At 39.2% G+C, this 23423-nt stretch overlaps 1 protein-coding gene across 1 annotated transcript in view; it reads left to right on the top strand.

Moving 5' to 3' along the window:
• Positions 1–287: 287 nt before the first annotated feature.
• Positions 288–23423, top strand: part of dnah12 (dynein, axonemal, heavy chain 12) — a 160435-nt gene continuing 137299 nt past the window's right edge. The window contains exons 1-8 of the mRNA XM_073072245.1: positions 288–347; positions 7203–7293; positions 9385–9411; positions 10330–10519; positions 17067–17142; positions 18108–18266; positions 19475–19670; positions 22788–22976. Coding sequence (XP_072928346.1) covers positions 298–347; positions 7203–7293; positions 9385–9411; positions 10330–10519; positions 17067–17142; positions 18108–18266; positions 19475–19670; positions 22788–22976 — 978 coding nt within the window. The 5' untranslated portion in view covers positions 288–297. The remainder of the gene's footprint in view (positions 348–7202; positions 7294–9384; positions 9412–10329; positions 10520–17066; positions 17143–18107; positions 18267–19474; positions 19671–22787; positions 22977–23423) is intronic.

Genomic DNA, 23423 nt, shown 5'->3' with positions numbered 1-23423 from the left:
TTGCACTGTATATTGCAAATATATTAATTAATATGCAATTAATATTAATATAATAACATAATATTAATTAATATGTAATTAATTTCACCTTTGTTCTTTATGTTTTACTAACAGAAAAAATATTAAATGATCTTTAGGAATTTTTTTGTTAATTTTCTTTCTTTACTAATTTAGATGAAGGCCTCAAAGAAATTTAGAAATTCCTGTGCACCCCAGCCTGATAATAGAATTCGACTGCCTCCTATATTCCCTATATCTGAGTCAATAGTGAATAATGAACTTTCTACAAGCAAACTCATGAGTTATAGTTCCTGCAAGTATCACCAACAGTTACTTGGTAAAATCATGTAAGTAGAATGTTTCAAAGTGTCGCATTTATTAAAGAAGACTTTCTTTCATGAGCAAATTATACGCAATCGCAACAACTGTAAACTTTTGTTCAGTAATGCAATTGGGATGCATGTGTACAATTGCGATCACAGGTTGATAGTGATGCAGTGAAAATGTAGTGAGTTTGACTATCTCCATTTGTATTAATATTGGTCATTTGCATTTCCTTTCCATGAATTCATAATTTCACCTTAATCGTAGGAAGCTAAAAGATGGAAGATCACTTAAATGAAATTCTAAGATAAGTTCATTTCTGAAAAAGGTGTGATTTAGGCTGACTGCAAAAAATTTGATTGCAAATACATACAGTAGATTACATGAAAATGTCATTCGTATTTGTAGTAAGTGGCTATATATGTCAGTGCTGAATGGAAGCAGCAGATTTGCAATTTAAAAAGAGCTTTGGATCAATAGTTAGAGCAACAGACAGGAGATTCTGTGGACGTGAATGACATCTGGATGGTATGTTACTCCCCAGGTGCCAGGGTCAGGGACGTTTTAGATTGTGTCCACAGTATTTTGGAGGGGGAGGGACAGCAGCCAGATATTTTGCTACATATTGGTACCAATGACATAGAAAGGAAAAGCAAAGGGGTCCTGAAGAGAGAATTTAGGGAGCTAGGCAGAAAGCTGAGAAGCAGGACCTCCCAGGTAGTAATTTCTGGATCGCTGCTTGTACCACGCGCCAGTGAGGGTAGGAACAGGATGATTTGGCAGATTAATGTGTGGCTGAGAAGCTGGTGCAGGAGGCAGGGCTTCAGGTTGTTGGATCATTGGGATCTCTTCTGGGGGAGGTATGACCTGTACAAAAGTGACAGGTTGGACCAGAACCCGAGGGGGACCAATATTCTCACAGGCAGGTTTGTTAGAGCTGTTGGGGAAGGTTTAAACTAATTTGGCAGGGGGTTGGGAATGGAGTGAAGGGATTCAGGATAGGACATTTGGTAAAAAAGCAAAGTTAGCGTGCAGTCAGACTGTCAGGTAGGGCAGGTAGATGACAAGACAAAATTGCAGCCAGCAGGGTGGGTATCAGTGCATTAGGGATGCAGAATCAAAAAGGGTAGCAAATATAGTACACCAAGTGTTATATCTCAGTGCACGGAGTATAAGAAATAAAGTGGATGAGCTTGTTGCAATAGAAAAGTTGTATCAAAAGAATAATGTTAGGATAGTCATGGGAGATTTTAACATGCAAATTGAATCGGAAAATCAGGTTGGTAATGGATCTCAAGAAAGTGAGTGTTGGATGCCTACAAGATGGCTTACTAGGGAATCAGCTATACTGGATTGAGAGTTAAGTAATGAACTAGAGGTGATTAGGGAGCTGAAGGTAAAAGAACCCCAAGGAGGCAGTGATCACAATATGATTGAGCTCAACTTGAAATTTGAAAGGAAGAAATTGAAGTGTGATGTAGCAGTATTTCAGATGAGTAAAGGAAATTACAGTGGTATGAGAGAGGAGCACTGGCTGTGAGCCATGTTCCATGGGAAAGAGGAAGATGAGGAATGGGGTAGTCATAGGGGATTCCATAGTGAGGGGAACAGACAGGAGGTTCTGTCAGCCTGATAGAGATACTCCCAGGTGCCAGGGTACGGGATGTCTTGGATTGGGTGCAGAGTATTCTGAAGGGAGAGGGTGAACAGCCAGAAGTCTTGGTACAAGTTAGTACCAATGACATAGGTAGAAAAAGCGAGGCAGTCCTAAAGAGAGAATTCAGGGAGTTAGGTAGGAAACTGAAAAGCAGGACCTCCAGGGTCATAATCTCAGGATTTCTGCCTGTGCCGTGTGCTAATGAGCGCAAGAATAGCATGATCAGGCATATTAATGTGTGGCTGGGAGACTGGTGTAGTGGGCAGGGCTTCGCGTTCCTGGATCATTGGGGCCTCTTCTGGGGGAGGCACAACCTGTACAAAAAGGATGGGATACACCTGAACCCAAAGGGGTCCAATATCCTAGTAGGCAGGTTTAATAGGGCTGTTAGGGAGGGTTTAAATGTATTTGGCAGGGGGATGGGAACCAGAGTGATAGAATTGAGGAAGGGGAAAACAGAAATAAATCAAAGATAGCGTGTAACAGAGATGATAGAAAGGACAGGCAGGAGATGAAACATAATCACAGCCAATGGGATGATTTACAGGGCAATAGAGGCATGGTGCAGTTAAAACAGAAAGCAACAAATACTGGACTGAATGCACGCAGCATAAGAAATAAAATGGACGATCTTGAAATTCGGCTACAGATCGGCAAGTATGTCACTGTGATCATCTCCGAAACTTGGCTAAAGGATGGCTGGCATTGGGAGCTCAACGTCCAAGGATATATGGTGTATTGGAAAGATAGTAGGCAGAGGGGGAGGGGGGGTGTGGCCCTGTGTATAAGAAGTAATATTAAATCATTAGAAAGGGATGACATAGGATCAGAAGGTGTAGAGCCTCCATGGGTTGAGTCAAGAAATGGCAAATGTAAAAGGACCCTAATCGCAGATGTATACAGGCCTTCAAACAGCAGCCAGGATGTGGATTACAAATTACAGCAGGAGATAGAAAAGGCGTGTCAGAAAGGCAATGTCATGATAATTGTTGAGAATTTGAACATGAAAGTGGATTGGGAAAACCAGGCCAGTTCTGGACCTCAAGAGAGTGAAGTTGTAGAATATCTAAGGGATGGCGTTTTAGAACCGCTTGTTGTTGAGCCCAAGAGGGAATTGGTTGTGCTGGATTGGGTGTTTTGCAATGATTCAGAGGTGATAAGAGAGCTTAACATTAAGGAACCCTTAGGGAACAGTGATCACAATATGATCAAGTTCACTTTGAAATTTGAGAAGTAGAAACTAAATTCCAATGTGTTGGTATTTCAGTGGAATAAAGGAAATTACTATGACATGAGAGAGGAACTGGCCAAAGTTGCCTGGAAAGGGACACCAGCAGGAAGGACAGCAGAGAAGCTATGGCTGGAGTTTCTGCAAAATATGAGGGAAGTGCAAGGCAGATATATTCCAAATAAGAAGAAATTTTTGAATGGAAGAAGGACAGTACCGTAGCTGACAAGTGAAGTCAGAGCCAAAGTAAAAGCAAGGAAGCCAAAGCTAGTGGGAAGATAAGGGATAGGGAAGCTTTTAAAAACTTGCAGAAGGAAACTAAGGAGATCATTAGGAAGGAAAAGATGAATTATGAAAGGAAACTGGTGACTAATATCAAAGAAAATACTTTTTTAGGTATATAAAGGGTAAAAGAGAGTTGAGGGTAGATATGGGGCCAATAGAAAATGACACTGGAGATAATGTATTGAGAGACACAGAGATGGCAGAGGAACTGAATGCATATTTTGCATCAGTCTTCATAGTGGAAGACATCTGCAGTATACTGGACATTCAAGAGTGTCAAGGAAGTGAAGTATGTGCAGTGAAAATTACGACTGAGAAGGTGTTCAAGACGCTTAATGGTCTGAGGGTGGATAAAACTCCTGGACCTGATGGAATGCACCCTCAGGTTCTGAAGGAAGTAGTTGGAGAGATTGTGGAGGCATTAACAATGATCTTTCAAGAATCGATAGATTCTGACATTGTACCGGATGAATGGAAAATTGCAAATATTACTCCACTATTTAAGAAGAGTGGGAGGCAGCAGAAAGGAAACTATAGACCTGTTAGCCTGACATCAGTGGTCGGGAAGTTATTGGAATTGATTGTTAGGGATGAGATTACGGAGTACCTGGAGGCACATGACAAGATAGGCCAAAGCCAGTATGGTTTCCTGAAAGGAAAATCCTGCCTGACTAACCTACTGCAATCTTTTGAGGAAATTACAAGCAGGGTAGACAAAAGAGATGCACAAGGGTTGGTGTTGGGACTGCTGCTTTTTATGACATATGTCAGTGATTTGGACCATGGGATTAATGGATTTGTGGCTAAATTTGCTGAGGATTCAAAGATAGGTGGAGGAGTGGGTAGTGTTGAGGAAACAGAGAGCCTGCAGAGAGACTTAGATAGTTTAGGGGAATGGGCAAAGAAGTGGCAAATGAAATACAATGTTGGAAAGTGAATGGTCATGCACTTTGGTGGAAGAAATAAATGGGCAGACTATTATTTAGATGGGGAGAGAATTCAAAATGCAGAGATGCAAAGGGACTTGGGAGTTCTTTTGCAAGATATCCTAAAGGTTAACCTCCAGGTTGAGTTGGTTGTGAAGAAGGCGAATACAATGTTGGCATTTATTTCTAGAGGTATAGAATATAAGAGTAGGGTTGTGTTGTTGAGGTTCTATAAGACACTTGTGAGACCACACTTGGAATATTGTGTGCAGTTTTGGGCTCTTTAATTTAGAAAAGATATACTGATATTGGAGAGGGTTCAGAGAAGATTCACAAGAATGATTCCAGGAATTAAAGGGTTACTGTATGAGGAACGTCTGGCAGCTCTTGAGCTGTATTCCCTGGAGTTCAGGAGAATGAAGGGGGTTCTCATAGAAACTTTCCAAATGTTAAAGGCCTGAACAGATTAGATATAGCAAAGTTATTTCCCATGGTAGGGGAGTCTAGGACAAGAGGACACAACTTCAGGATTGAAGGATGCCACTTAGAACAGAGATGTTAAGTAATTACTTTAGTCAGAGGGTCGTAAATCTGTGGAATTTGTTGCCATGAATGGCTGTGGAGGCCAAGTCATTGGATGCTTTTAAGGCAGAGATAGATAGGTTCTTGATTAGCCAGGGCATCAAAGGGTATGAAGGCAGGGGAGTGGGGATGACTAAAGAATTGGATCAGCCTATGATTGAATGGTGGAGCAGACTCGATGGGCTGAATGGCCTACTTCTGCTCCTATGATCTTATGGCTAAAGTAAGTTAGAAGGAGATGCTGACAGGGATGACAGCAGAGCAGCATTGGTATGAATTTCTGGGAAAAATAAGGAAGATGCTGGATAGATGTATCCCAAAAATGAAGAAATACTCGAATAGCAAAATAGCATCTGTGGCTGACAAGGGAAGTCAAAGCTAATGTAAAAGCAAAAGAGAGGGCATACAACAAAGCAAAAATTTGTGGGAAGATAGAGGAATGAGAAGAGAGCAACTAAATGAATTATTAGGAGGGAAAAGAAATATGAAAGCAAGCTAGCAAACAATATCAAAGTGGAAAGTTAAAGCTTTTTCAAGTATGTAAAAAACAAAAGAGATGAGAGTGGATATAGGACAACTAGAAAATGAGACTGAAGAAATAATAATGGGGGACAAAGAGATGGCAAATGATCTAAATGAGAATTTTGCACCAGTCTTCACTGTGGAAGACAGATGTTGAAGAGTGTGTGGGAAGAGAAGTGAGTGCAGTTACTATTACAGGGTAGAAGATGCTCAAAAGGCTGGAAGACCTAAGGGTACATGAGTCACCCGGACCAGAAGAACTGCACCCTAGGGTTCTGAAAGAGGTAACAATAGAGATTGTGGAGGCATTAGTAATGATCTTTCAAAAATCATTGGAATCTGATATCAACTCAAGTCAAGTCACTTTTTATTGTCATTTTGACCATAACTGCAGGTACAGTACATCGTAAAAATTAGATAACGTTTTTTCAGGACCATAGTGTTACATGACACAGTACAAACACTAGACTGAACTATGTAAAAACAACACAGAAAAAAACTACACCAGACTACAGTGCCAGAGGATTGGAAAATTGCAAATGTCACTCTTTAAGAAAGGAGGAAGGCAGCAGAAAGGAAATTATAGACCAGTTAGCCTGACCTCAGTGGTTGGGAAGATGTTGGAGTCAATTGTTAAGGATGAGGTTATGGAGTACTCAGTGACACAGGACAAGATAGGACAAAATCAGCATGGTTTCCTTAAGGGAAAATCTCACCTGATAAACCTGTTGGGATTCTTTGAGGAGATTACAAGTAGGATAGATAAAGGGGATGCAGTAGATGGTGTATATTTGGACATTCAAAAAGGCCTTGACAAGGTGCCACACGTGAGGCTGCTTACCAGGTTAAGAGCCCATAGTATTATAGCAAAGTTACTAACATGGTTAGAGCATTGGTTGATTGGTAGGAGCCAGTGAGTGGGAATAAAAGGATCCTGTTTGGTTGGCTGCCAGTGGTTAGTGGTGTTCTGCAGGGGTCGGTGTTGGGACCACCTCTTTTTATGTTGTATATCATTGATTTAGATGACAGAATAGATGGCTTTGTTGCCGAGTTTGCAGATGATATGAAGATTGGTGGAGGGGCAGGTAGTGTTGAGGAAACAGGAAGGCTGCAGAAGGACTTAGACAGATTAGGAGAATAGGCAAGAAAGTGGTAAATGAAATACAATGCTGGGAAATGCATGGTCATGCACTTTGGTAGTAGAAATAAATGTACAGACTACCTTCTAAACAGGGAGAAAATCCAAAAATCTGTGACGCAAAGGGATTTGAGATGACAGTTGAATCTGCACGATTGTGTATATGAAACTCCAATCTCAATCATATAGCAACTTCGGGAACATATACAATTGAAATCTCAAAGACAAAATTTGTGTCTCCAAAGGTTTGTACCTGCATTCAGTGGGTCAATTGATGTAACAATTCTCCAATTCAGTCTATTAAAATGGTAATTAAGATGATCTATGAAGATGGTGTATTATGACCCCAATGTAGGTAATCCTATCTGTCTGTTTATCACATGCATATTTTAAGATGCACTGTGCTTTTCCTTTCCACAACTAAGGAAGTCTGGAGTTTTGACTTGATCCCACTTCTTGACCAAAAGCTTATTTGCATATATGCATTTGCATGCAAAGGTTCCCTCAATAATACTTACACTATTAATCTTAAATTTATAGCATTGATGATGCACGTAGAATTTATGATGAAGTAATGCAAGAAATTGAGAAACAGGAACCAAGCACTCCGGAGCCTCAATTGCCTTCTACAGTGAGTGATTATTGTCTTTTGCTAAAATATGAATAACCCACATTTATTTAACGTATTAACTCCTTTTTTTTCCTTCACTGTATTCCTTCTTTTAGCTTTATAATGTTAAAACCTCAGTATCCTAGTCAGAAGCAATCAATTTTGATACTTCCTTTCAAGCAAAAGCCAGAATTTTATTTTGAAGATTAAATACAGAGAGTTTTGCTTTCTCTCTCATTTAAGCATTCATACAGCAAAATGCAACAAGAATGGAACTTTCAGGGTATATTTATTTTTCCAACAAGCTTATCTAGTCTATTTTTTAAATAGACATAAAACTAATTATATTTTAGCAAACAATTTACTATTTTGTTTCTGTGCAATAAGTCGTCGATAGATGGTTCAAAAGACACTGTGAGAAAATTAAAAATAATTCACTAAGCTTCCATCAGGCATGTAAACCTAATTATTCACACAAACATGCCAAAGAAAGGCATTATTTCATTTTGCACGGAGCTCAGACATAGCTAAACATAATGTATCAACTATATTTAGTTAAGCTATACCCAAGCTCCATGCAAACTTATGAAGAAAAAAACAAGCAGAAGATCTCTTGTGAGTCAAAATAAGAGCTCATCACTTTCAGTGCACAACAAGAACAGAAATTTCTCTGGTAACACAATGAAGAGGAGGAGATTTTACATTTTCCCATTTCCAAATATTGACTTAATGATGATGGGTTTCAATTACAAGATCAATTAACTAATTGAATTTAGAGAAATAATAATGGCTTAATGTGAACAAAAGTAACTTTGCCCCCAAAATTAGGTGCATTTTAAAAATTACCCTTGATATGTAATTTGGATAGAAAGCCACATCCTGGCCAGTTTTGGATGGGGAATGATAGTGGTGACCAATTTCTTGAAGTTGTATAGAAAGTTGCAAAAGCTTTTGTGTAACATGTTCATTCTCACACAAAGGGAAGTACACAAAGTCTTTCATCTTTTATATTTAGAGTCACCATAATCTGTCTGAATTAATGGTAGATTCGCAGATTTTGAAACTTCCTTAGAATGGATGATGCAAATTCAGTTCTTGGCAACACAGCTTTGGGCAAAACTGTAATGTAAATATCTGGGCTTTTGGAAGAACATATTGCATTGAGATTCCATCAACATTGAAAGAATCAACAAGAATTATAATAAAACATTGTTTAAATTGAATAAGTTTCTCCCCTCTTGTGTCAACTTCAATCTGAGAAAATGGCATCTTGAAGAGTACACAGTTTCTTTCTATCATTCTCCACATCCATGTAATCAAGGGTTGCTCACTTTGCACATTATACAAAGTACATAGTACAAGAAAATTTGCTGCCCAGGTCACAAAGCTTGAACAGCTCATAAAACAATTATTGAAACCTATGCCTCTGAACGGAGAATAATTATTGCGGGCCTTCACCTTCAAGGCAGTGAACTTAAACAGAAAAGTTCAAAACAAAGCCCAAATAGAAAACAATGTGAAATTAATCTTTGTCTTTTCAAGTTTCACTAATTATAATATTACTTGAATCTCCTTAAGAAATATACTGGAAATTTTGTATTTATATCATTAATAAAGCATTTTGAGTCCCATTTTCTCTAAATTTCTTTTCACAAACATTTGTGAATACTTCATTATTCAAAATATCAAATTTAAAATCCTCATAGTTATCACTGGGAAATCTCCATTCTTTCATCCCTTAATGTGCCCTGCCTTCAGAAATGGAATGCAACCAACTCCCACCACAGCAATAACTGATTTCACTTAAATATATATGTTCTTTCAAAGGAATTAGGCAATTTCTTGTTCTGGACCCAACAATTTCAGTTATTGATGAAAAACCATTTAAAAGAATTAAAGTCAGAAAAGCAAGTTAATTTTGAAAGAATTATGGGAACAACTCGTTGAACATAAAGATACTGCAGGCAAGGATAGATTTAACTGTTAGTTGTCAAGAAAGCATCAATAATCTATATAGAAAAACATCAGCATGTTGAGTATACCTGTTGGCGTTGTATAAAGGAATTATTGGACAGAGATGCATAATAAATATTGTATTTCTTTCACTTGCAGATGAACAGCGAGCAGAAGAAGCGAAGGGTAAGTTCTAAGAAGTGATTTCCGAAGTATAGATGTGTGTAAACTTGTGGTGAACTACATATACCTGTCTGGACATGCCCCCCCCCACCCCCGCCCCGCTGACTGCTCCTGTGGCTCCTCCCACTGACCATGGCTCCTCCCACAGACCCCGGTATAAAGGTGATTGGGGCCTAAGCCCTGCGCTCAGTCTCCAGGATGTAGTATGGTGGCCAATTGCTGCTTGTTCTTTCTTCCAGTCAATAAAAGCCTATATCTCGTCTCACGTCTCAGAGAGTTATTGATGGTGCATCAAAACTACAGAAAAAAAACAGTGAATCATTTCTTGCTCATTAATCAATCATAGGCATGGCTGTGTACTCAATGATGAAGGTCAGCATGTCAAATGCCTTGTCCTCTACCCCGTGTATCTGTGATACTACTTTCAGTTAACTGTTTGCTTGAACTCCTAGGGCCTTCTGTTCCACAAAATCCCCTAGGGACCAGCCATTTACTAAGTTCTACCCTGGTTTGACTTTCAAAAGTGCAGCATTTTGCACTTATCTGAATTGAAAGCCATTTGCAAATCCTTGGATCTTAACTGGCTGATAAAGATCCTCCTTGATTAAAAAAATTCACTTAAGAAGATTTTACCATGTCTGGATTGCATCAAGTATGACTTAAAGCATGTACAAACAATAATGTGTTTTTGTTAATAATTCTTTGACTTTGCTCAGTTTCTCCCTCTCTATTCACTATTAACTACATCAAACATAAATGCAAAAGAAAATAAGAGTAGATTTTGGGTATTACTGTGACGGGACATTCAAGGGCATTATTTTGTCATTTGTGACTGAGGACTGAAGAATTAGCAATTACCGTACTTAAGTAGGATGTGTGTTTTCTGAAATACATCTTCTGATGCGTTTTATTCAATTTCAGTTAAATTACTTATTCATGAAACAGTGCGTGGAGAGCAGTCCTGTGGTACCAATCCAGCAGCAGTGGCTGGACTCAATTTTGACTCTGGTACCACTCTCGCTGAGAGAAGGAAAAATGAGGGAGGTAATCATTCATGAACTGTTTGAAGAAGTTGCCAAAGATTTTGAAAATAGCATGAAGAGATTTTTGGGTATGTACAAACATCATCTTATTCACTGTGAGACTATTTCTTTATAATATATACAGTACTCGATAGTGAAAAGTTCACTTGTTCTGGGTTGAAATAGCTAATCGTGATGAAAAGCCTCTTGAGAGAAATAATAGAGGGTTACGTAGATGTTAACATGTGTCACCATTTCCAGAATGGATCGATGAGGAAAGAAAATTCTCTTCACAATAGTTTGTTAATGAACGAGTACAAAGCATTTGTTCCAATACTGAAAGCAGGATACTGCAGGCCATTTGGTGTATTATCTGTCACAGGCAAATCAACATAGAATCTTTGAAGAAATAGCATGTACAATGGATATAAGAACAAATTTTTTGAAGGCATTTGATAAACTGCCAGGCTGGTAACTGATTTATTATTGTCAGAGGTACTGAGGTACAGTAAAATCTTTGCTTTGCATGCCATCCATATGGGTCATTCCCAACATGAAGCTGCTGAGGATTACACAGGGAATATTAATAACAGAATGCAGAATGTAATGTTACGTTTACAGAGTAAGTGCAGTGCAGGTGACAGATAAGGTTCAATCGCCATGACAAGGTGGATTGAGAGATCAAGAGTTCAGCTTTACTGTACAAGACATCCTCTTGTATGATAGAGACAAACTCTTGATCTCTCAATCTACTTCATCTTATAACATGATAGAAGATGTTTTTCAAGCTTTTGCCCAATGGAGGAGGCCAGAAGAGAGAACGACGGGGCTAGGAATGTTGGTTCTTTTCCTGAGGCTGCGGAAAGGGTAGGTAGAGTCAGCTGAGGGGAGGCTGATTTTCATGATAGGCCGGCCTGTCTCCAATTTCTTGCATTCTTGGGTAGAGCAGTTGCCATTCCAAGCTTCGATGTATCCATGGTCAGGTTGAACAGGGACATTAGCGAGTTTCCTTTGACCCCTGAGGAAGTATAGAGCACACAAACACCACACCCTTCCGAAACTCAATGACCAGCAATTTTTGGTGGAAATTTTGTTGACATGACACCATGCCACTGGGCTCTCTATTTCCTTCTTGTACATGGGCTCATGGTTATTTGAGAAATAGCCCGCTACAGTGGTATCATAGGCAAACTTGCACATGGATTTAAAACAGAATCTGACCATGCAGTTGTGCGTGTACAGGGAGTAATGCAGGGGGCCAAGGCCACAGCCTTGTGGGCTGCCAGTGTAGAGAATAATTGTGGTAGAGGTGTCGCTGCTCATCGTTACCAATGGCAGTCTGTTGGTCAGGAAATTAAGGATTCAGTTGTAGAGGGAAGTGTTGAGTCCCAGGTTTAGGAATCTGGTGATGGGTTTGCTTAGAATTATAGTATTGAAGTGGAGCTATGGTCATTAACCAATAGTTTAACATAAACAAGAGAAACTCTGCAGGTGCAGGAAATCCAAACAGTACACACAAAATGCTGGAGGAACTCAGCAGGCCAGGCAGCCTCTACTGATGCTGCAGAAGTCTAACATACCTATTTGCTTCAGAGGTGAGTGTAGGGCCAGGGAGATGGTTTCCGCTGCAGACCTGGTTCAGCAGTAGCTGAACTGCAGTGGGTCGAGGCTGTGTGTCAAGGTCAGCCTCTCAAAGTAGTTCATGATGGTGGATGTCAGAGCCACCAGGCAGTAGCCATTAAGGTGCATTACCCTGTTTTTCTTAGCTACTGAGATGACAGTAGCATTCTTAAATCAGGTGGAGACCTCAGACTGAAATGCAGAGAGACTAAACATTTCTGCAAATTCCCCCAACAGCCGATCTGTCCAGGAGCTAACAACATAGCCAGGACTCCACCTGGGCTGGTAGCTTTTTGCAGGCTCATATTCTGGAAACCAATCTTATGCCCATTATGGTGATGGTGGGTTCAGGTGCATTTGAGGCTGTTGGTGTGGATGGTGATGTTCTAATCCTCTTCCATTCAAAACGTGCATTGACCTCACTGGGATGGGATGCACTGTTGTCGGCAATGCTGCCTGATTTTGTTTTGTCTGTCACAGCATGTAAGCCCTGCCACAACTGAAAGCTGGCCTGGGACTCTATTGTGTTCTGGTTTTGTCTCTGGACACCCCTCGTAGCCTTATGGAGTTGTATCTCAATCTTGTGCAAAGTCACCTGATTTGAATGCCACAGTCCGAGACTTTAGTATGGAATGGATCTCCTGGTTCATCCCTGGTTTCCAGTTTGGGAACTCTGTCCTGGATTGTCCATGTGAGAAAATGTGATCCTCCCCCCCCCCCCCCATATTATCAGGAAAATGGAAAAGAAACATTATACAACCAGTGAAAATTTACACTACTTTGAACAGATTTGGAAGTCCTTATACATTAATCACAGAAGATTGAAGTTGAAGGTGGAGAACAAGGTTAATGGCAGAATTCAAGACAGTGTGGAGGAACCAAGGGATCTGCATTGTGGCAATCTAATTGGCTGAGACAACTACAACTTGATTTGAGATCTACCCACTATTTTCATGCCACATCCCCTGCAACAGAGTCAACCGAGGGTGACTTAAAGGAAGGTACGGGATTAGGTCACAGCAGTGTTCAAGGATGGCATTGAAAAACTCAAACATATCAAGGATAAAATAGTATCAAATGAAAATGCCACACCCAAGTTTTACAAAGCCCTTTGGATTCCTCATACCATCCATGATAAAGTAGCCAGCGAACTAGATTGCATGCAGACTGAAGGCATTCTGTCCAAGGTTGAGTGGGGTCTGTGGACAACACCAGTGGTCCCAGTAGACAAGATGAATGGGTCTGTCAGGGTCTGTGCTGATTTTAAGGTCACCATCAACTCTGTACTGGACTGTCCAGGATAGAGGATATCTTTGCAAATCTTTCTGGAGGAAAACACTCCAGCAAAGTGGACTTAGCTGAGGGCTGTGTACAGTTGGAGATGGAAGGAGAGTCCAATGTGTTTATCACCATAAACACTCACAAAAGGCTTTATCATTATAATAGGATTTTTTCTAGAGGAGCACCTGCGCTCTGGCAGAAAGCTCTGGACCAGGGGCTGCAAGGCTGCCCAGGTACTCAGTGTTAACTGGATGACATCATTGTTACTAGTAAGGATGACTATGGACATCTCCTAAATCTCAAGACAGTCTTAAAATGATTAGAAGATTATGGGCTCAGTGCACAACACAAAAAGTGTGAGTCATTTACACAAAGCATCACTTATTGTGGCCACACCATTGACATTCAAGGTTTACACAGGTGTGCTGAGAAAATTCAAGCTGTGATGGATTCCCTAAGGCCAAGGGAAATGTCACAGTTAGGGTTCTTTTTAGAATCCATCAATTACTATAATAAGTTCCTGCCAAACCAGACTATCGTGCTGCAATATCATTACTGCAGATTGGGAAGAAATGGCAATGGACAAAGCAGTATAAGATGGCTTTCAAAAAGGTAAAGGAAATGATGACATCAGACACTGTACTCACACACTATTATCCACATCATCCAGTGAAGCTTGTCTGTAACGCCTCACCTGAAGGTATAGGTGCAGTTGTGACACATGTTACGAGTGATGGAAGTGAACGCCTCATAGTCTCAGCATCATGTTCCCTTACTGCAAAGAAAAATTATGTACAGATTCACAAACAAAAAGTCCTTGAGTCTGGTTTGGGGTGTAAAATGTTTCAAGCAATACTTGTATAGGAGAGAGTTTGCCCTCGTTACTGATCATCAACCGCTAGTGTCCATTTTCAAACCACAGAAGGGTGTTCCACTAACAGCAGCAGCACAAATGCGGAGATGGGCTCTGTTCCTTAGAGGACACAATTACAAGATCAAATTCAAGAGGATGTCTAATCATGGAAAAGCGGATGTATTTCACATTTACCATTGGAAAAAATACCTGAAACATTTACAAAAACGGACACTCCTCTTGAAGTATTTGCCTTAACACAAATCGAAAGTCTCCCTGTTATGGCAGAGATGATCCAAAGGAAAACCAGTATAGACCCCACACTGTCTCAAGTCTATATGCCCACCCAAAATGTCTGGATGTGCAGCAGAAACTCCAGTTCCCTTATTTTAACCAGTGCCAGGATGAACTTGCCCTTGACGGAGGTTGCCTTATGTGGGGATTGAGAGTTATTGTACCATCCAAGCTGAGAGCTGGTGTTGGAGAAGCTACATGCAGGTCATCAAGGCATGATCAAAATGAAAGTGTTGGCTTGAAGCTTTGTCTGGTGACCAGGGATAGATCACCAGAAGATGCCAAGAACAATGCCTCTCCATCCCTGGGAATTTCCTGCATTGCCTTGGCTAAAGATTAATGGACACAGATTTCTTGGTGGTAATGGATGCAGCTACAAAGTGGCCAGAAGTGTTCCCAGTGGCCTCCACTACAGCCTCGCACACTGTTGATGTGTGGAGAAGCATCTTCTCAAGGACTGGTGTTCCAGAACACTTAGTCAGTGACAATGGACCACAGTTAGTTGCAGAACAGTTTCAGTCATTCCTGAAAATGAATGGGATGAATGGGGAGGGAAGTTCAAGGGGGATATTAGAGGAAGGTTTTTCACTCAGAGAGTGGTTGGTGCGTGGAATGCACTGCCCAAGTCAGTGGTGGAGGCAGATACACTAGTGAAGTCTAAGAGACTACTAGACGGGTATATGGAGGAATTTAAGGTGGGGGGTTATATGGGAGGCAGGGTTTGAGGGTCGGCACAACATAATGGGCCGAAGGGCCTGTAAAGTGCTGTACTATTCTATGTTCTATGTAAGACATATTATGTCTGCACCATACCACTCAGTTACAAATGGCTTGGTGAAAAGGTTTATCTGGAGTCAAAAGAACACACTGCAAGTCATGTCAGCAGAACACACTACACTGAAGCTGAACCGGAAGCTCACCAATTTCCTCCTTGCATATCACGATACAGCACACTCCACAACCAACAATTCACTGGCTATGCTGCTCCTAGGTCGTCCCTTGTGCTCACACTTGGATCTCTCAAATCCAGTCTCTGACAGAGACTGGCAGGCCAAACAGCCGAGCCAAATTGAGGGCGCCTCAACCATGGAGGTTCAATGTTTCACTCCTGGACAAGCAGGCCTGGTGAGGGACTACAGAGGAGATCAAAAGTGGGCACTTGGAAGAATTTAGAACAGAACTGGACCACTCTCCTACGCTGTGCAGACTGCATCTGCTGTCATCTGCAGACAATACATCAATCAGTCGAGGAGAGCAGAGGCAATTGTTAGAGAAGAAAGGTGCCTAAGGTGTCCTTACCACTCCCTGCAGTTCCTGAGTCAACTCCTACAACCACCATGAAGATCGTTTCACAGCCACAAGTCTCTCCTGCCAAGCAGAGCAACACCAGCCCCCGCCAGCCCCCGCCAGCAAAGAAGTTATCCCACAAGAGTGAGGAATCCTCTACTACGATTAAATCTTTAGGCCTGAATGGGATAATTTAAAATTTACTATGCTGCGGATGTCTATATAGTAGTTGTATTATATAGTATACAGAATATGCATATACTGTATATAATATGTATATATATATGTGTGTGTGTGTGTATGTGTGTGTATATATATATATATGTTGAGATGCATTCTATATTGAGTTGGAGATCCTAGCGAAGCAGAGAGGAGTGTTGTGTATTTAATATTTCAGGAAAATTTGAGTAATATTGTAAATATATTTAATTAAGCATTCTTTGTTTACATAATTCATTACAGTTTATATGTAAAAGTATGTGAATGACATACATTATTATAGCACCACATCATAAGTGTGTGTCTTGCTATAAGTAAAAACAAAGACTACATGTTTGTCTTGGTGTCTCTGTTTTTCTTTCAATTAGTTTTATGTTTTGGAGTGACAAAACATAACAGGTCACCTTTTTAAGACTGGGATGATGTGAAATTTGTCTGAGGGTGCACCTATGGTATACTGTACTATTTAGATTATTACTGCAAGTTTGTGGAGCATTAATCTGTCCATAATGCCCATGTTTGATTATGGTCTGTTTATTCATTCATTCTATATTTTAAGCAAAATTACTCTTACTTTTTGTCAATTGGACTTTGGATAATTTTAATTTTAATTAATTTATTGTTGATGGTGGAGTTGAAACATTGAAAATACTCCCTCTGTAACCTGCTTTCCTCTGATTTCAGGGTAAGTGTAATTCTGAGTGTGGAAAACTTAACAACATTGAATTGTTGTTCTGATTACTATTACAGTTCATGTTTATGCAGCAAGTGTGTATCTAAACACTCACTGTAACAAGATAACTTAACAGAATCTACTATAAATTTTAAAGATGTTTCTGTTGCTTCACTTTCCTGAGAAGGAAATATTGTTCCTCTATATTCAGTCGTAGATGCCTGTCTTTGATTTAGTGTTTATATTATATAGGTATTGTAATAAGCTCTGTATGTTTTATTCATCTGTAATATCAATCGATCTGCACTGAAAATAAAGGAAAAGCCGTACTTTACATTGTAGCTAACTTTAAAAGTTAAGGATTTAACAACAAATATAATCTACTTATTATCCATTTCATATATTGTAGTGAAAAGTGTTCTTGTAAAGCCAGAAGTGAAAGGCCTGGAGTATGAAGATTCAGAACCTCTTCCACAGGAGCCTACGTGAGTATAAAGTGCTGATGCAGTCAGCTACCAGAATGCTAATTTCATATAGATTCAAGATTCATTAATTCAGTCACTTAACTTTGTGAATGCATGAACATCTTTCCATGTCAAATACTCCACATGGACTTCCAGATGTAAAAGAAACATTTACATCTGGAATCTACTCACCAGCAGAGCTCATGAAATACAGCAAATCTGCAAAACATATATTATACACTTGTTGGGCTGGAGAAGAAAGCAAATCGGTGTCACTATAATGCTGACTTGTCCCAGCTGAGCAGAATTTCACTGATACTGAACCTAATAAACAGCAAGTGGCCCCTCAATCAGCAAAGCCAAAAATTGCATGGGTAAAACGAGCTCCAATCATTATCTTCATGTGATTAAAGAACTTGTAAGTCAAGAAAACCTTGTGGTTCTCAGTGCAAACTCTCTGGTGGGTGATCCCATCACATGTGGGACCTAGAACAAACTCAGTCCGTGAAATTGATTAACATTTTTTGAATGTTTATGACAAAGGTCCTTTAGTATTCTTACATAGCACAGTAAATCTGAATTTGATTGCACTTTTCTGGGAAAAAGTTGAGAACTCTTCTAATCCAAGGCGGTCCATGAGATAATATTTCCAGCCATGTACTGAGAAGAAAAATTGGCTGCAAATACCGAATACATAATTAATCAGGTTTTGACTTAAAAGTTTCAAGAAACAGCGTCTTGCCATATATCAGATTAAACTTATCAATTTACTTGCCTTATTCTCACTGGTAGTAGTTTTTATCCCCCTGCTACCAATGTTTCCAATCCCTGCTTATCCAAGTTTGCTGGCATCAGTAGTAATGGCAAATAGAAAATTAATCTCTATGTTTGAAAATGTTGTACTGAGATTTTTAGCTGTATATTTTATACGTGTAACATTTTATTTCATTTAAGTTAAAATTATTATTTTTTTTTCTGTTATTTAGAGGTTTGGACTTCTCTAATCCTTGGCACGAGAGTTTTGTAAAAGCTAGAGAGGAGATCAAAACAAATCTCTACATCCTTCACCCGGTCCTGCAAACAGTTTTGGATTTAGGTTACCTTACTTTTTCCAATCTGCTCCTTCTGGATCTGTCAGATTGTAGGTATGAAAAGGCAACTTACGATGCAAAAATAGGACATTTTAAAATTTCATTTTATTGAACTACAGACTGGTGAGCTGGGGAACTAGAGACTAGTGAACCTGGCATCAGTGGATCAGTGGTGAGAAAGTTACTGGAAGGGATTCTGAGTGACAGGACCTGCCTGTGTTTGGAAAGATGAGGAATGATTAGGGGTAGCGAGAATGGCTTTGAATTGTGGACAATTATGTCCCACTAATTTGACTGAGTTTTTTGAAAGAGGTGACCAAAAAGTTTGAGGAGGCAGACAAGTAGATGCTGTTTACATGGACTTTAGCAAGGTATTTGATAAGGTTCAGCCAGTCCAGAAATTTAGATCATGTGGGATCGAGGTTGAGCTAGCCAATAGGATACAAAATTGCCTAGGTGGTAGGAGTTAGAGGGTGATAATAGAGAGATTTTTTTAGATTGGAAGCTTGTAATCTGTGGTGTGCCACTGTAAACTCTGCTGTGTCCCTTTTGTTTGTTATTTATACTAATGATTTGGATGTTAATGTAGATGACATGGTTAGTAACTTATAATCCCTGGAAAGTGTTGTAGGACTGAGAGACCCAAGGGTAAAAGTACAAAGTTCCCTGACATTGGCAACACACAGAGACAGGGTGATGAAGACGTTTGGCACTCTTGCCTTCATTGGTCAATACATTAAGTACAAGAGTTTGGATGTCATGTTACAGCTGCACAAGGCTTTGGTAAGACTACACTTTGGGTACTGCATGCAGTTCTGGTCACCTAGCTACAAGATGGATGTCATTAAGCTGGAAAGAGTGCAGAAACATTTCACAAGATGTTACAAATGTTCCTGGGATTGAAGGGCTTGAGTTATAAAGAGAGACTAGATAGTCTAGGAGTGCTAGTGGGTAAATGAAGTGAAATGGTAGGGGCATATGTAATTACAACATTTAAATACATTTAGACAGGGACATAGATAAGAAAGGATAAGGGCTACACATAGGCAAGTAGAACTAGTTCGGGTGGGTAACTTGGTTGACATGGAGTAGTTGTGTTGAAAGACCTGTTACTGTACTGTGTAAACTATGATAATGACATTTATAAACTTCGGATTAAAAAGTTAGTGAGCACCAATAATATTGTACTGTAATTCAACTATATTGTGTTGTGGTTTTGTTACTTTGACAGCTCTACTTTGATGTTTTGATTATTGATTTAGATGCAAAGGACCAATTGAATGTGAATCCTTCAAGAATAATGTGGTGATAGAGCATGGCAAAATAGAGAAAAAGATAATGACCACATGGTATCCTAAAATTCTCAGTCTGCTAACCAACAAAGAGCAAATAAAGAATATTAAACCTGAGAAAATGGACTGTTTCTACTCCACTGCGAATGTGCTGATAGGTAATCAGGTAACCATTGCTCAAGTTTATTGTAGTTTCCTCTGATATCTGTTGGTTCAGTTCTTCAAACATTTCCATCCAATCACAGGTAAGAGAAAAGGGCGTGCTAAATCTTCTAGTATAGTCTTTTTTTTAGGTAATCTAGTAATATTTGTCTCCATTACATCATACCATGGATTTTCTCTAGTTACAGAATCTGTTTTAATTTTTTTAATCACCTCAGTTGCTTGGACTGATTACATTTAGCATAATGTATCTAACATGAGGAATGTGGTTTGCATGGTGGAATGCAGAAAGGTGGTCTAGGTAAATGAAGTCTGGTGTGTTGCTAAGTGTATGAGAAGAATAAAAAGGATATTTAATAAGCCATGATCTGATGATGGCAGTGTGGGTATGCATTGATGTGAGAGCTATGTGTTTTGTGATTAATAGAGCGGCAGTTCGTACAACAATAATGTAGAATAATGTACGCTTTATATCAAGTTCAAGTTTATTGTCATGGGCATACATACGGAGGGTATATTTGCCTGCAAACTAGCTTCCTGCAGCAGCATAATACATTACAAGCATAAATTAACATAAATTATGCACAACTTACATGACAGAATGAACAAAAAACCATAAACATCATTGTCAACAACGATGATGCGGCCTACAGGTGGAAGAGCTGGAGCCCGAGTGCCAGGAAAATAATCTCTTCCTCATTGCCAACAATACCAAAGAGATGTATCGACTCCTTTGCAACTTGCAACACTCACCCCCCTCTTCACGTCGGAGACACAGCAGTGGAAACTGTAAGCAGTTTCAAACCCCTGAGAGTGGACATCACACACAACCTCTCAGAATGCATTTTACCTAATGGATAGAGCTCACCAATGCCTCTGCTTTCTGAGGAGGCTGAGAAGAGCTAGACTGTGCACATCTATACTCAGTGGACAATATTGAATCAATGCAAGTTCAGTGGACTATGCAAGCAGAATTAAGGCTTTTTAGATTTGTTCAAGAACCTGGTGGGAGTGGGGGAGAAGTTGTTGTTGAACCAAGAGGTATGGGTCTTCAGACTCCTATACCTCCAGCCCGAAGTCAACGATGAGTAGAGGGAATGGTGGAGATGGATCTTAAAGATGGATGTTTCCTTCCTAAGACATGGCCTATTATAGATGTTCTTGATGATGGGAAGAGCTGTATCTGTGATGGAACTGACTGAATCCACCATCCTCTGCTGTCTCTTGCATTCCTGTACCCTGGAGTTCCTACACCAGGCCATGATGCTAGCACTCAGAATGTTTTTCACTCTATATCTGTAGAAGTCTTCAGTGACATGCTGAAGCTCCCTAAGCATAAAAAAAAGTGGAGGCACTAGTGCACAGCCTCATTGTTGCATCCATGTGCTGGGCCCACAATAGGTCCTACGTCCTACGAGATGCTGAGACCTTGGAACTTACAGTTGCTCACCCTTTCCACTACAGACCTTTCAATGAGGACTGGTGCTAGATTGCCTGACTTTCTTCTCCTAAAGCCCATAGTCAGTTCTACTGACGTCGAGTGCATGGTTATTGTTACGCCAACTCATTTCTCTTCCTGTTGTTGATAATTCCAATTGACCATAAAAAGAATTTAGTATTTAAGTAGCATATTTCAAAGTTCTTGACATTGCATGATGCTTCACAACAATTGAAATATGATTATTGTTGTAATGTAGAGAACATTAACATTTTACCAGCATTGCCCTCAACCTCCAAGACTGTATCTTTAATGGAACTGACTTTCTTGAGGGGTGATGGGGTTGTCCTCTTAACAGATCCTCTGATGTAGCATCAGAGAGATTCCCTCTTTCAATCAAACATTTTTTCCCCAAATTTTGCTGTTTATCTTTTGCAATCCAAACCCACCTCATTTTCAGTAGATGCTGGCTTTCCTTATGCAAGTTCCGGGCCTCCAGTGTTGTTCCTTTCAAATGGCATGTAGCTGACATGACATGACATGTAGCTGACGTAGAATGGATAATGCTATTCACTGAAAACAACAGGAGGCACAGACTTTTCACGTTATCTGCAAATGTACAAATTTGCTCAGATTATCTGCACTTCCTTACTTGTGTGCCATTTTACTGGGAATTACTTGATTTCTATTTGTTATTGTCAGAGGTATTGTGAAGTATTCACTGTGATACTGCATATCTAAGTTTCTATGGGAATATATGTAGCTTCACAAGGAAATCTTTTTCAATATCTTTATTAATTTCTTACATAAAAGAATATAGGGTACAGTAAGATATATAAAATATATTGATTACAATATATTGAAATCACAGATGAAGTGTAATTGCCCCATATCCATATAGATTAAATTTAAACATAACATTGAAAAGAAATAATTTTATTATACAAAAAATCTAAACCCACTACCCGAAAAAAAAACAGCTGTTTGTTTAAAAAAAAAGGAAAAAATCCTTAACATACAGTAAAACATATTATTAGCCAACATCTGTGCTTAATAGCAAATCAAAGATTTTGAAAGTAATTCAAAAAAGGTCCCCACAATGTTAAAAAATCTTGTCTAGGTTCAGAAATTGAACAGCGAATCTTCTCTAAATTTAAGCAAGACATGACATCATGTAACCAATGAGTATGAGTAGGCGGTGTGGCATCCTTCCACTTAAGCAACAATGCCCCTGGCTATGAGAGAAATAAAGGCCAAAATATGCAAATCATTCTGCATTTTTATAATTATAATATATATAATATTATAATAATTTTCAAAGGTAGTATTGACACCTTTATAATTTTTTAAAAATGGCATAATTATGATTAGTAGCTGTACAGTTAATATGACTATTTTAGCTGAATATTATGCAATGTATTAAAGACAAAAGCTTCATTTGACTTTTGAAGGCTATTCTCAACAGACATCATTCAACTTAAGCACCTTCTTTTATATTTGCCTAATAATGTTTAAAATTTTAAACACTGTAGTGAATATATTAATAAAATAGGAATTGTTGATAGAAGTTATCAATAAGCCACCTGTTAAACCAAATGAAAATCTGATGAGTTATTTGTTACTTATGAGGAGTTAATATCATTGTATTTAAAAAAAGTTTACCTTTATTTTTTGCCCTCTAAGTTGCAAGAGTTTCTTGGAAGGACAGTGAAAGCCTACGTAGATCTTTTTGATGAAGTGGACAGATACAGAATGCCCCAATTTAAGATGGATTTAATAGCTGATGAAGACAAAATGGAATTCTACCCCACATATTCAGAATTGGAGGAGACTGTTCTGTTTGTGATAACAGAAATAGAAGATGCCATGCAGGTACGTGCTTCCTAAATTGTTAATCCACTTCCCGAAAGGTACATGAAAATTTTGAATGTATATGCCAAAAGAGCTTTAATTTCTTACGGTGGAATTACATAGTGATGACAGATCCGCTATTGCCTGTACTCTAGGCTCCTGAAGTAAAATATAAGTTCCTAATGCATAAATTTATTTCAGAAGCAATGGTATGTAAAACGATTAGCAGAATGCAAAACTGAAACGTTGTGTTGAATTTAGAGGAATTTTAAATCTGAGTAACTTTGTAATAACAAAACTTCAACATCTCTAGTGCCACTATAGTTTGTAACAATATACTTACGAATATTCATATCCAGCCACTTAAAATAAACAGTAAGTAAATACATTAGGTTGCACAGACTCTAAGAATACACAGTGGAAGAAGATTTATTCTATGTGCTCTTTATCACCAAACAGGTGTACAGT

This window comes from Hemitrygon akajei, chromosome 19 (assembly GCF_048418815.1).
Source record: "Hemitrygon akajei chromosome 19, sHemAka1.3, whole genome shotgun sequence".
Lineage (NCBI taxonomy): Eukaryota > Metazoa > Chordata > Chondrichthyes > Myliobatiformes > Dasyatidae > Hemitrygon > Hemitrygon akajei.
This window is presented reverse-complemented; position numbering and strand designations above follow the sequence as displayed.